Source organism: Cnephaeus nilssonii (genome assembly GCF_951640355.1).
Source record: "Cnephaeus nilssonii genome assembly, chromosome: 15".
In the NCBI taxonomy this organism is placed as follows: domain Eukaryota; kingdom Metazoa; phylum Chordata; class Mammalia; order Chiroptera; family Vespertilionidae; genus Cnephaeus; species Cnephaeus nilssonii.
The window spans coordinates 19,937,828-19,952,977 of record NC_137086.1 but is presented as its reverse complement, the minus strand read 5'-3'; the positions used below and the strand labels follow the sequence as shown (position 1 = coordinate 19,952,977).

General features: G+C 44.5%; 1 protein-coding gene across 3 annotated transcripts in view; it reads right to left on the bottom strand.

Moving 5' to 3' along the window:
- TMEM178A (transmembrane protein 178A) overlaps positions 1–7,534 on the bottom strand; it is a 43,340-nt gene extending 35,806 nt beyond the window's left edge. For 2 of the 3 annotated variants that reach the window (XM_079792445.1, XM_079792446.1), the window contains exon 1: positions 7,052–7,534. In XM_079792445.1, the coding sequence (XP_079648571.1) occupies positions 7,052–7,451 (400 nt within the window). In that variant the 5' untranslated portion in view covers positions 7,452–7,534. The remainder of the gene's footprint in view (positions 1–7,051) is intronic. The other variant, XM_079792447.1, reaches the window with a different exon arrangement.
- Between the last annotated feature and the right edge of the window lie 7,616 nt (positions 7,535–15,150).

Genomic DNA, 15,150 nt, shown 5'->3' with positions numbered 1-15,150 from the left:
CTCTGCAGCAAACAAAGGCTGTCAGCTTCATGCTGGCTCGCTCATGCTCCAAGTTCAGTTACTTCCTTTTAGTTAAAACTTGCTGTAAAACAGATTAATCACTGCAATCACTTTAAACCACAGGGAAACACTATAAAAGAGCAGGGGGGAAAAATGAACTGTCATGAATTTTACCAGGTTTTGAAGATAAAGACCATTTTCTATTTACAAATCCCTTTATTTTGATAACAATCTTTACAACCAGTTGTGCTAAGCTGTATATCAATGGTGTGATGGTTTTAAAAAAGTAATAACTGTAGAAAAACAATTTTTTTTAACTTAAAGCACGTCTACATGGTTAAAATGATCTCATCTGAATTGCCTCCAAAACATTGAGCTAATGTTTTACTCCAACATAGGTATATTTGCTATTTGTATTATTTGCCAATCCTCCAGTTTGGTTGTCTATTTCCTTCCATTTCACCAGTTGTTTTTGCAAGAGAGTGGGAATTGAGGAGCTTGACCAAATCTGATTATTTTTATTCTTTTTAACCAGCAAAAAAAAAAAAAAAAAATACAAGAAAAAGAGCCCCAGATGTTCACACAATTGAGTATTAAAAAAGGAGAGTGGATTGTCCCTGAAACATAGGTGGGCACAGAAAGACAAGCTCAGGAAATAAGGAGATAGTCCATCTCGAGGTCAGGGCTTGCGTGTCAGAGGTCACAGATCAGTAATCTAGGGTATACTGCAGGTGTACTCAAAGACGGAAGGAGAGTTCATTCTCGGTCACTAGTGGGAAAACCCTATGACCAGCCTAAATTCCTTCAACGTTCCCACTCCTTCTGGTCTCCCACTTTGCATTGACATTGGGAGTCTGGGTCATTCCTTCAATGGAATGTAACATCCAGATGCTCCCCCAACAAAAGCTTATCGTCTATGGCAATCAAGAACACTTGCAATTATGAGCAGTCTGCCTGATGGAGTTTGAGGGCTCTTTTTTGAGCTTTGAAGGAGAAAAATCAGTAGCTAAGGGAAAAAAACACATAGCAACTTGGGTATAATTGGATGTGAACTTTCTATGACATAGCAAAAACTCTTCTTCTTTTCCCCTCAAGGCCATGGTTGAGTGTTATCCATGAAACATGCAGGATACAAATGTCATTTATTCTGGCAATTGAGATCACAAACCACTTAAAGCACCATTCACTTTTGTGTTTATGAATTACTTTTAAAAGACAATTCTTGTGTTCAGATGGAAAGAATGGGAGCAAGTATTGTCTTCTGAGCACAGAATCGGCAAGGAAGAATTTAATTTCTGTTCAACATAACCTTCAGGAGTGGTAACAACAGAATGTGTTGAAACACCGAGTATCACACGTGGGTATAGTGAGCCTCAAAACACTGCGGGACAAAACTACAAATCTAATCATTTGTACTATGAGCTGGCAGTTGTTTAAATGACAAGGGTTCATTTATGCTGTGTCTAATGTCAGAAAGGATACAGAAATAAAATGCATCTTCTTCTCTCCCCGGTGCAAGATAAATGTGTGTGATGTAACAGTGCACTGGGGGACCCACTATAAATTTCAGCCATGATAGGAACAATCACTCCTCCCTCCGCTCAGATGAGAAACTTGGTTCTTCTAATAAGCAGTGAGAGAAGCCATCTTCAAAGTGTGTACCTGCCCGAGAGTACACAAGCAATCCTTTGGAATGAGGGGTGAAATAGTTGAACTGCCATTTATATCTATTTATGACCACATCCCTTCAAAATTTGCTTTTGTTTCTGTTTAATGATGTCTCTGTTAGCACAGTCTAAGCACATGATTTAAAAATGAATAAATATAAATTAAACATGATAAATGATATTCAAAATGATTTCAGAGAGCCCTTCTGGTGTGCCTCAGTGGTTGAGTATCTACCTATGAACCAGGAGGTCACAGTTCAATTCCCAGTCAGGGCATATGCCTGGGTTGTGGGCTCGATTTCCAATAGGGGGCATGTGGGAGGCAGCTGATCAGTGATTCTCATCATTGATGTTTCTATCTCTCTCTCCCCTTCCTCTCTAAAATCAATTAAATATATGTATTAAAAATAATAATAATTTCAGAGACCACTTGCCGTAAGAAGTAAAGAAATAAAAAGGAAGTCTTAATGATATTCCCAGCACCTTTGTCAGCAACATCTTCTGGTCCAAGAGAAGGTTAGAGAACAGTACATGAACGAGGGGGTCAGAAAGGAGAAACAGTGCCTAGCCTCTCAGATAGATCTGTTCTTAGAAGATAATTATTCCAACACAAATGATACTTTGGTCTACAAATGAGTTGAAGAAAATCATCAATCTATTTCTGTGTCAGGTAGAACTTGGTGGGTCCTGTACAGCCTATTAATTTCATGGAAAATAAGCAACAGGGGAAACAGATAAATCATTGGCAGAGTGAAGAGCAGACCCAGTAAATTCCTACCAATTTCCCTTTCTTTTTCTTGCAGAGAGCAAAATGACAAAGTATTTATGTCCCACTGTCTTTGACATCTCCGTTTATCTCATTAGAGGAAAAATGCTTCCGAAACTACAAGGACATGTTTTATTTCAAGTTTCAAGAATTCAATCCCAAATGACTTATACGAGTTAACATTAGGCATACAGAATTACAATTTTCACATTTCTGGAATGCTTTCATTTTAAATTTCATAAAAACAAATTACTACAGCATTAATTTTCCTTTTGTTTATTGCAAGCAATATGTAATATTAAAATTTGAATTACATAAATAAGGTACATATATTTGAAAAGTAATGTTAATTGTTTTAATGAAAAATTTTAATTAAAAAATTTTTAAAGTCTAATATTAAGGCTAGCAAGAACAGTTGGAACTTTTAATAAATTTCAATGACAAATTCCTATTCAGAATTAATTTCTCCTCTACTCACTAGTCTCATCAATGTTTATTTATTAAAGTCAGTGTTTTCAGTAACTGAAAGAAGCATTATATAATGTTTCCATCTGAGTCTCTTTCCATCTGTCCTCTTATTTTACTGTTTATCCAGTAGTTTAAACATAAGAATTGCACTTGGAACAGAATGACTGAGCGTCCCCCAAAGCGCTCCATCGTTTTGCACTGTATTTTCTGTCATTTGCCTACCAATGCTAGCAGCCTCCCCAAAGTGCTCACCCAATAACCTACTAAGAGTAGTTACTGTACAATAACTCCACTACCTGACATAAATTCGATGAGGGCAGGGATTTGTATCCATTCTGTTCATTCCTGTATCTTTTATGCCTAGAACAATTCCTGACACTCAATATATATTTGTTGAGTAACCAAATTGAGTGAATGAATAAATAAGTATTTTCAGCCCCATTTTACAGAATTTCATAAAGGTAAGGCCATAATTTAATGTTAAGCCGACCTCTAGGATAGGGGAGTGATGTGGAATAAAGAACCTAACTTTAGGTCACCTCCTCTCATATCCTAGACTCCTTATACAATCCATACCACCTTCCTACTTGTCTGCCTTTCTGTAGCTTTTACTTATAAAGGCTTCTTTCAAACCCCTGACAGCCCCGGAAGCGCTAAGGGGCCTGCGGCTCCAAAGTCCATTCTCTCAAGTTCCTACCACTAGGCTCCCTCAACTTTCCTACCCTTTTATCGCTGAGTAGAGGATAACTTCATTTGCATTTTTGTCAGAGACAGTCCTTACTCGGACCAGCAAAGCTTCCTTAGCACCAAAAGTCAGCCTGGTAGAGTGACTATGGGTTCTAGTCTTGGTTCTTTATGTGTTTATCAATAACTTCACCTCTATTCTCATTGAAGGTCCTGGGTGAAGGCCCAGTCTAGGCCTTCGAGGGTCACTCTGGGCTAGAAGTGAACAGGAATCATAATGAAAGGCTAACAATCAGGATTTGGTGATTTTTCCCAACTACTGTATTTATCCCATTAATATCAATGCTTTTCTGGCTCATGTGATTTCTCTCAAGTGGATTAAGACTATAGAGTCTCCACATTTTCTTTCTAAACTAACCTCTCACTGTCCATATTGACTATTTGTATCTCCTCTACTATACATCTCTCAAAAATACTTGCCTCCAGTAACAAGAAATGCAACCAATTCCAATTGTGAGAATGTTTTCCATAGTATCAACTCTGCATTTTCCTCTGCAATGTCCACTCACCTCCTGGCGTTGCCCTCTGAGTCCAAATAAGGAAAGGCTGCTCTCCTTTTATCTCAAGAGCTCACTAGCTCTGCCAGGTGGTTCTTGAAGCCCTTTCCCACCCCTCCCCACTCTGCCATCTGAGTCTATTTTTTTTGAATTCCTATTATTAAAATTTCTAAATATTAGGACTCATAAACAAGGTAATTCAGAGAAGAAAATAAGAATGGAACTTGAGACCCTACTTATCCAACTTTTCAATTGGATGTGATGTCAATTTCTAATTCTATATGACTCATTTAAAGAAATTCATACCACAGCCACTAATGCCAGACGTCAAAACAAAGGTGATACTGTTTACCTAATACAGGTGCCAAAATCATCTGTTTGAGAAAGGGAAATATCAGCAACATTTGCCTTTCTCAAATTATTCGCATAATTTTAAAGCTGCTCATTTTATCCATTCACTTCACAGATGAACCTGAGATCCAGAAGACTTAGGTTACCTAAATCTTAGACTTAGTTAGCCTAAGGTAGGTTAGTCGCTATGTTGAAACTCCTTGAGGCATTTTTGGCCATCTCCCAAACAACAAATTAGGATTCCATAATGTACTGATGTCTTGCCATTTTCTCCAAACTCCTCATGTCTTAATAATGACAGCTCATTAATTTCCCAAGAAGCTAAGTTTACATTGTTATTATTACAACAACGATAGCTTTCAGAACTACAAAGTGCCCTAAAGAACAGACAGCCTTCCTAATCCTATAGACAAGGACCGAAGACCAAGGAGGCCTGGCCACCTGTTGGAGGCTATACTGCCACTGAACAGCAGAGCCAGCAATTGAGCCCATGTCTTCTGATTACAAACTAGGACTTTTCAGTGTTCTGCACACAGGATTGGCTACACACCATCAATACTATAAAGTATATAAATTCTGTCTTATGGAAGCACTAGGCTAGACAACCGTTTGTCAGAAAGATGGTAGAGGAAGGGAGTTTGAACAACGGATGGAAGGTTGAATTCAATGACCTCTAAAGTCCCTCTGTCTCTAGGATTATTTGATTCTGGACTCCCCAGGAGCTAAGCACCTCAGCGAGCCAGGGCCCCTGCAGAGGCGGGGACTGTGCCGGGTCCTGGAGGGGTCCCTCTCCTGCAGTTGGGCTGGACTCTGCCCTGAGGGTACAGGCATTACTCTATATCCAATCTACTTGCAACCAAATACTCTAGGCACAGAAAGAGTGTGAGGAAACGCAGCTCTGTCATTTCCAAAGACAGACGACACTGATTCTCTTTCTAAATGGCCTTGCCTAAATGAGCATTCCGTAGCTGAGCCTCCAAATCCAGCGCTTACAGTTTGTTCATGTGCTATGCTACTATCAGAATTAATTATGCAGCATCTTCATGAGGAGAAATCAGATGTGGATGCAAGTTAGGAGAGGAAAGAAAGAGGAGCACTTTCCAAAGGAAGGTGACTGTGTGTGATCCCCCAAAGCGCTGGAGTCCCTCCAGGAGCAGGCAGGTTTCAGATGGCAGCCCCCAGCTGAGCTAGCCATGGGAAGCAGGAAGTCAACACATTTGAGAAATGAAGACTATGCCAACTAACAAGATTCAGAAGGCCAAAATATTATTAACCTCCTCCGTTCTAAGCAATTCCATTCCAAAGTGGAATTCAACACTAGTCTGTTCATTTGTTTTCCTGAATGGCTACTAAATACAAACATGTACTGATTTTAGACTTTTTCTTTTCTTTTCTTTTCTTTTTTTTTTTTTTTGCTAGTCCAAGAGAAAGGTTTATGTATTTACTTATTTATTGCATCTCTAACAAATGTATTAAGGCCGGAGCTCTGAAAATTGGAAATGAGCTTCCCCAATAGGATTGTCACCTTGAATAAATGAGATTATTTTTTAAAATATGTGACTCCATGCATAGGACCCAGGTGTTGCATAGATGCCAGAGGAGCAAACGGATGCTCTCCAACTCGGGGCCAAATGACAAAACAGCGACTGACACAGCCTTACGAAGCTGGCACGCAAGTGAAAGAGAGTGATGCTGCAGAGATTGCACGCGCAGATCCTGGAAGCTCTACTTTCGGGGGTGTGGGCAGGTCCTCTCCTCTCCTCTCCTCACCCGCGTGCGTCTAGACACTGAGGATGGTGTACAGTGTCACCACCGAGGCGGGGGGGAAAAGTAGCTGTCCGATCTGCGTTCGGCTGAGTTCCACCAGTGCCTCGAGGATGTTATTTGAGGTCGAATCCCTAAGAACCCCGGCAATTGAAGGGGGTTTGGGGGGAAGGTTCCTCAGGCCTCCTCTGCTCCCCCTGAGCCCGCCAGCTACCACATCAGTTCCTTCTGCCACCAGCACCAGCTCCATACCAGAAAGAGCCCCTCTCCCCCTCCTCCCAGGTCTGCACCACTTTCCCTCCAACAGCGTTCCCGAAAGGGAAGCACAAGTTGAGGGAAGGAGCCTACAGGGAGCCCGGGGGGGGGGGGGGGGGGCTTCAGGGCAAAGGACACGCGTTCCAAGTGAGGCAGGTGTGCAGGACCCGGGAGAGGGAGGAGGGGGGGGGAGGGGACTCGGGAGGCGAGGGAAGGAAAGCAGCGGAGAAAGGCGGGGGGTGAGGGGGCTCAAGCACGGACTTGAGGGAAAGGGGAAAGGGAAGAACAGGAGGGGGAGGAAAGAAGAGAGTTGCGGGAAGAATGAAGTGCGCGAGTGGGAGAAGACAGGAGAAACGGGGAGGACAGGGGAAAGGACAGAGAGAGGAGGCGGCAGGGAAGGAGGAAGGAAGGTGCCGGGGAGCGGAGCCCGGGGGCTGGGGCGCGGAAGGGAGGTGGCCCCGGGGGGCCGGCGCGCCCCAGGGGAGCCGCCGCGGGCGCCACTGCCCGCGCCCAGGGAGCGAGGCGCGCCCGGCGCTCACCTTTCAGGACGAGGGTGTCGATGTCCCGGTCGATGCCCAGGAAGTAGCACTTCCTCCAGAGGCCGGAGTAGGTGGCGAAGAGCGGCCGGCCGCACTCGGCGTCCAGCCCGCCGAGCCCCAGCAGCGAGCGCCAGGGCTCGGGGTCCGCGCGCCCGGGGCGGCCCGGGAGCAGGCGGCGCCCCAGCGGGGGCGCGTCCCGGAGCGGCAGGTGCGACAGCGGCATCAGGCGGTTCTTCTGGTCCGGGGGGTCGGCGCCGGCGCGGCCGCGCTCGCAGCTCTCTTTGTGGCGCCGGGGGTCCGTCTCGTACCAGTGGTCGGTGAAGATGGCCGTGACGAGCAGCCCCAGGGAGCAGAGGCTGAGGCCGAGGCTGAGCGCCGTGACGAGCGCCCGCGGCTCCATGGCTTCCCGCCCCGCCGCAGCCCCGCCGCCGCCGCCGGTGGGCTCGCGCGCCGCCGCCAGACACAATGCACTTGGCCTCGGCTCTCCTCCGCGCTCCCTCCCGCCGCCTCCCCGCCCACCCGGCTGCTGGCCCCGCGTCCCCCTCTTCCCCTTCTTCTCTCTCCTCCCCGCCAGCCTCCCGGCCCCTTCCCGGCCCGGAATCCTCGCCCCCTCCTGCCCCCGCCGTGCGATCGCACTTTCTTGCCCTCCCCCCGCCCCCCCAGCCCCTCTTCTCACTCTCCGCGCCCCGCCCCACCCCGCGCTCGCGCCCCGCGCCCCTCTCCCCGCCTCCGGATCGAACTGTGGGCCCTTCTCTCCAGGGATCCCCCTTCCCTTCTTAATCCCTCCTCGCCGCCCTCACGTTGCTCTCTCAGAGCCTCCTCTCTCCCCTTACCCCGGTTCCTACTTTCCCCTTACTTTTCTTCAACTCTTTCCCTCTTTTCTCCTCCCATCTGTCCCTCTTTTTTGCCGGCTCCGCGTCCCTTTTGGTCCCTGCCCTGGACTGGCTGAGCACACCGCCTGCCTCCTGTCCAAGACATCCACCAACATCAGACTCAGCCTTGTCACTTGTCCCACTTGATTTTGATCAGTGCCCTCCCTGCTTTATACCCAGAAGCAAATCCCACCCAGGTCGGGCTGCTTGGTAGTCTTTAACTCTTTGGAAGCTTGATCTGGAGCTGAAGACCCTTTCTCCCGCCCGTGGCAGCTCTGTCGCCTTCCTCCTTCCCTCTCACGTGCCCATTGCAAGCTCCCAGTTCTCTCTGCTCCAGCCCCTCTTCTGAGTGGTAAGCCCATGGCCAGAGAGTTTCTTCCACTTCACTGCAGCCTGCTCAGAGAAGGACTCCTTTTTCCTTAACCATCTCCATCTCCTGCCAGAGTGGCATCCTCCTGGAATTTCTAGGAGGGCAGCGGATCAATAAACCCTTGCTATGGCACCTGCTCTGTGAGGTGATTATTGCCTCTGAATAAAGAAAGCCCTGGTAATAAATCCAAGTAATGCTTTTTCTCCGGTGCAGGTGTCTTGCATGAGCTGGGAGGGTCAACAACAAAGCAAGGCTACACACCCAAGTCCCCCATGTCAGCTCCCTCCTGGTCTTCAGGGCACGCAGTAGTCACAGATGTTAATTCTGAGACTGGCAGGCAGATGCACAGTTTCTAAAATGAGGAAATGTTAGGACCCAGGGCACTGAAAGAGTTAATTGCTTCTGTTGTGCATTCTCACGACAGAGGTGCGATACCCTTAGTCCTTGTGCCACTTAGTCCCCTGGGGGCCATGTCAGAGACTGGGCAGCCGTGCTGCGTGAACCCAGGGATGCCAATTCTTGTGTTCTTATGCTATGAAATATTAATGATCAAAAGATTATGAGGCAGTCATTAGATGCTAAATGTCATTACTCCACCATTTAATGGGGCTTATTAATTAGTGCCCCCACATCAATTGGTATTAATGTGATTTATATAGTTCCTCTAGAATGACATCTGCAAAGGTGGTATAAGAATCTTGCTCAGATTTTTTTTCATCGCTGTTTGTACTCAGTACCCTCAGAGGGTGTATTTCCAATGAAGATTTGTACCCCTTCTGAGCTGTGCAGTTAATAGATAGATCACTTAAGCAAATCTTTCAGTCATATTGGACCCCCGTGCCCATTTCTGCTGACCTGACAATGTGAATTATTGCTTGGATTTTCTCACAGCTTCAGCAAGATCTGTGGTAAGCTCCAGTCTAATTAAGGAAGACAAAGAATTATAATTTTAGTGCTCCTCTCACCTATAAGCTCTCCCTTAAAAGGAAATGCTAAGCTCATCAAAGGCGTCTTATCTGGACTTAACACAAAAATGATGAGACTTAAAACTTCCTTTTACTTATTCTCTATAATATGTGTAAAATCCTAGATCTTTGTGGATACGCAGAGAGAATACCTTTAACAGTTGACATCTGAAATTCACTCAAGTTGTCATGTGTCCTTTCATTTTTTTAAAATGTCTTTTGAGATAAAGTGATTACAAACCTTCAGCAAGCCTTCACTCCCTTTTCAAACACTGATGTTCTGCAGGAGAGAAATAGTCTGCCACATTTCAGAGTCACCTGATTCTCTTTACACAACGACCCCGTCTTGAACTGGAGTAGGCAAAAGGAAACCTCTTTTTCAGGCACATCTGATGAACTTAAAAGAGCATAATGTTCAGCCGCATTTTCCTAGCCAGAACCTTTGGATCATACCCTCCTTTGAAAACAGCATTATCCTCGAAGTTCAGCGTGTCTGTCTATGTGTAAGACCAGCCTCAGCATATAATCCAAAAGTTACTATATGATGAATTACCCTTGACAGTATTTCATTAAAAAATGTCACACATTACAAATATGGGCCAGCAGCATGTAATGAGCGCACTGCCTCTGCTGGTGCAGCATTAACGCCATCAGCAGGGATGTGACATATGATGCGTACACAGGCTTTGCTACGGCAACTGCACATTGCTCCATCCGTGTCCTTAAGATTTCTCTTTTGGGTATTTCCAACAATGAAATGCCACCCCCTAACCCCCACTGTGTGAGGGAAGTGGGGAGTACACAGATAAATAGTTCCCATCTTCGGGATGCTCCCAGTCTAGTGGCAACCCATAGACACACAGACTGTTCTATGTGCTCTAGTAGAAATAAGAACCAAGAGTTGTGGGACTATGGACAATGAAAAAAATTAACTGTTGGGGGGTGTCAAGCAGTTGCTTAGAGACCTTTGAGTTCTTGAAGGATGAATTAAACTTTACCAGGAGGATTAGGTCAGGCATATTGTCATTACGTCAGAATATTAACTCTTTGATTTACATGTCTACCTCGCAAATTTGGAGGCTTCAATATTTTGGGCCACTGTAAAATAAGGATTTTTCCCCCCCTACATTTAAAATATTCTAAAGTTGTCATGTTCTAATGCCTGACTACAAGCTAAGTACTTATAGATGAGTAGAAACAGAAGTCTAGGCGAGAATACAGTCAATGTACGAGGGCTTTTAGCCTGGCAGGGAGGCAGCATGCTGTGAGATCAAATATCCAGCCAGAACACTGTAGCATGTCTCTCAGCTGTGGCTGTGCTGTGACCTCAACGTTTTCAAACTTAGCTTGCCCTTCAGTTGTCTTAAATATCTCTTTGCCGTCTCCAGATCTGATATCCCCCATGCATCCCTCCGAGAACAACAATGTCCTAAAATGACAGGATGGAGCCAGAGAATTTCCATTTAGGAGTCTCACTGTATGATTGAACTCAACATGTCCAAAAGTAAACTCATATTTCCCTGTGGTTCAGCTACCCCTCCCTATGTACTGACAAATCATTCAAGTCACTCAGACTCACTATTTTAGAAATATCTATCACATTCACAGTCGTGGGGGGGTTTTCTTTGACGTGTCGTTAATGGCCAAATTTTCCTCTATGTGTCTACTACTTGCTGTCACTATGCCTCTCTCACCTCACATCTGCATTCCTATTGCAGCTTCCTCCTTGGTCCCCACCCTCCCAGGAGCAACCCTGCGTGCAGTTATCCTGTATACTGTGGCCAAATGCATCTTCTTCAAATGTTACTTTGATTATGTAATCCCTCATCTTCCACTCTCCTTTCTAGGTTAGAGAGAATTATCTACTATCTTGCTCCAAAGTCCTTCTTTGTTGCTGTCAGTATTCCCATAGCATTTTAACATCCCAACTAATGTGTTGGCTATGTTTAAATATTTAGGAAACAAAACACTCTGCCTGCTCTAAACACACTTACCATAATATATAGGTGCTTTATGACATTCATTGTATTTCTCTTTACAGTCAGGAAGTTTTTAAATAATACTTCTCTATAAAAATGTTGAGAGAGAGAGATAGAGAGAGAGAGATCTGATCATCAGAGAGCTATGGCCATGATTTATTGACATACCTATGCTAAGCTAACTATGAATATTCTAAAAGGCTTTCACCCTTTGCCCCAGTACCAAGACCAAAAGCAACATCACTCTTTATTTCAAACATTTGGATTCCACAAAATTTACTCAATGCAATTTAACCTAAACCACTGGCTTTCACAATGAGTGGAGATTTTTTTTCTTGGTAATTTTTTTTTAGCATTTAAGGTAAAAATATAGTCCATTATGTTCTTGATCTACAGAGTGTCATATCTATAAATAATTGAGGAATGTTGTGTTACAGTCATGATTCTAAATTGTTTTCCTAAAATAATTTTATTTTTTAATTCAACAAAGTATATTGAGCACCTCCAGTGTAAGGGATTGTGCTAAGTCCCACTGAATTACGCAAAGATGACACAAAGCATGGTTTGTGCCCTCAGGAGCTGTGGGTTAGTGGAGGAGGAAGGTAGAAATGCAAGAGGCTAAAAGAGGGATGGCCTGGGATGAGTGCTAGCACAGAGGTGCCAACACAATGCAACAGAGAGATACTATCCATCAGGAAGAACGTGTGTAAGCCAAGCAGATTAGATGTTATTTCCGTTAGGCTTTGGAGGAAAAGGGGCATTTTCTGGATGTGTGTCAAAATCAGTCCAGGGCAAAGCCAAAAGGAACTTTTAGAAGTAGCACCTACCACAGTGCTCTTCTCCACCCCACACATGTGCTCAGTCATCTTGGCAGAGCCATTTTGTCACTAACTGGAAGCCTGGAACCATAAAATACCACAAAACCCCCGAAATAGACAGTGCCTGATAAGTTTCTCATTTCACTGACACACTACAGAATGTCACCATTCTTTTTCACATTCCTGGATTAAGCTGTTTCCTTTTTAGAGACTTCAAGCACATATGGTGAAAAAAAAAAATGTTCAAAGAAACCCATAACCATGTTAAGTCCCACTCAGAGTGTGATGTTTAGCAGATGGCGGCTTATTAATTGTCATACCTCACTGTATTCCCACCTTATCTGTGTGTATGGATACTGGGTTTTGAAGTTGGGACCTGATTCAGCTCCTACAGGCCATGTTTGACAAGCAAGGCAGAACGGGATATAACTAAGATGTCCAGTCTCTCCAACTCACAGCAGCCAGTGATGCTTCCCATGTGAACAAAAAAGCCAGTGTTTCCAGCTATGGGTCCTTTTTCTCACCCTCAAACCTCATCTCTCAGCTGGGTCTGCTCCAAGGCACCGGGACTTGGGGACCACACCTGTTTGCTGGAGTCAGACCACCTGTAAATTCCAGACCCATTGCCTCTGACCTGCTCGCCCTCAGCCAGTTACTTACCTAACCTCTTCTAATCACCTGGGTTCTGAAGAACAGGGACATTAACATCTGTCTCACAGGATTAATGATTCATGATTATCGCATGCTAATTATGTTTCCTCCCATTCCCACTCCTGCTCCCTTCTCTTCCCTACTCCATTCATGTAAACATATAAACGTGCTTTAGAAAACTCATTGCTTAATTATGTTAAGCCCATATAATTTAAATGTCATCAATACAAATGGCTAAATAAGTTGATAACATTTTTCTTTTTTTTTGACATTTTTTAAAATATATATTTTATTGATTTTTTTAGAGAGAGGAAGGGAGAGGGATAGAGAGCTAGAAACATCGATGAGAGAGAAACATCGACCAGCTGCCTCCTGCACACCCCCTACCGGGGATGTGCCCGCAACCAATGTACATGCCCTTGACCGGAATCAAACCTGGGACCTTTCAGTCTGCAGGCTGACGCTCTATCCACTGAGCCAAACCGGTTTCGGCAGATAATAACATTTTTCAATGTGCTTATTATTTATATTATTCATATAAGGAGAGGCAATCTACTATTCTCAGTTGTTCAACTAACCTTTGAGCACTCATGGGCCAGGGAGTTCTACTCCAGGCAGCGAAAACCTCCAGGACAAAGGTCCTGAGACATGGAAGAGCTTTGTGCCACTGGGAACTGAAAAGAGGCCACCACAAGCAGAGAGCAGTGAGTGAGGCAGCAAGTGGTATGAGATTGCATGGCAGAGTCAGCCAATGGCCAGATCACACACGGTCTTGAAGGCCATCTGATGGAGTTTGGACTTTAGTCGAAAGAAAACCTTTGAAGAGTTTTAAGCAGGGGAAGGGAATGAGTTGAGTCATGTTTTAAATGTCACTCAGAAGACTATGTGAAAAATGAATTGAGACTAGGGGTGGAAAGCAGGAACACCAGTCAGGAGATCTGCTGTAATAGTCCAGACAGGGGTATTAATCGTTTAGACCAGTGGTCGGCAAACTCATTAGTCAACAGGGCCAAATATCAACAGTACAATGATTGAAACTTCTTTTGAGAGCCAGATTTTTTAAACTTAAACTTCTTCTAATGCCACTGCTTCAAAATAGACTCCCCCAGGCCGTGGAATTTTGTGGAAGAGCCACACTCAAGGGGCCAAAGAGCCTCATGTGGCTCGCGAGCCGCGGTTTGCCGAGCACTGGTTTAGACTAAAGAACCTGCAGCAGAAACAGAGAAGAGTAGAGATCGAAATCAGAACTACTGTGCCTTCACCTCCTAAGGGAAAGGAGAAATGAAGAACCAGGCCTACACTTCTGGTCTGAGTGCTTGCATGGTGGTATCATGCACTGACAAGTGGAACGTGCTTGGAGGAGAAGTAAAAAAGAAACTCTGTTTTGAACTTAATTTTGAGATGCCATTTAGAAATCTCAATTGGACTGATGAAACTGAGAGGGAGGGAAGCAGTCTGGAATGAAGATTAGATTTTAGAGATGTCAGCGTAAAGGTGTTATATGTATCTTGATATTTAAATTCACGGGACTAGATGAGATTGCTTAGGGGAAAGTGTAGCTAGAAAACGAAGAGGTTCAGGTCAAGGCAGGCTCTGAGGCACTCAAGTACTTAAGAGGAGATTGGGAAGGAAGGTAGGAGGAAAACCAAGAAAATGCATGTACCCAAAGCCAGGACAGGGGAGTCTAATGATATGCAATAATGACAGCGACAAGACAATATAAAGTCTGGGATGTGGAGTCATAGAGAGTTTGGTTCAAATTTTAGTGTGGGGAGAGGGATTTACTTAGTCTCTCCAAGCCTCTGCTTTCTTGTCTGTGAAATGGGGATAAGAGCAATAATATCCTTCTTAAAGTCTCTGTGAGAATCAATGTAGAGCACTTAGCTCAGAGTGACCGTAAAGGCTGGCATATAAGTGCTCCATATATAAATGGCAGCTGTTGTCATTGCTGTCATTTATCATCACCAACAATATCTGGTGACTGCTCATATGTGCCAGCCATGATCTCAGGTGCAGTACAAAACATTATTCTCCCAAGAATTATGCCCTAATGAAAGCATGGAGGCCTACCATCAGGCCCCTAAAAACATAAATTGTCTATAGTATTGGTGGAATGGTGGGCATTCTAAAGTATGAGAAACCATTATGCTCTCTCAATAGGCTGTTAGGAGCCCATAAAAAGAGGTTTAATACTGCTTTGTGAATAGCCGAAATAAGCTGTCAGAGTGCGATGAGGTATCTCCATTTCTCAAGGACTTTAAATGGACTAGATAGAAAAGCCTGTGCAGAAAATGCCCGCTCATAGTTACTGCATTTTGGGGGATGCAAATCCTGTTAGGGGGATATAGGGAGTTCCTGACCTTCCCCTCCCCGTCCTCCCCGTGCAAGGGGTTGGGGAAGCCCTGAGAGGATAAGGGGACGCTAAGCCAACTGTGGACAGCATC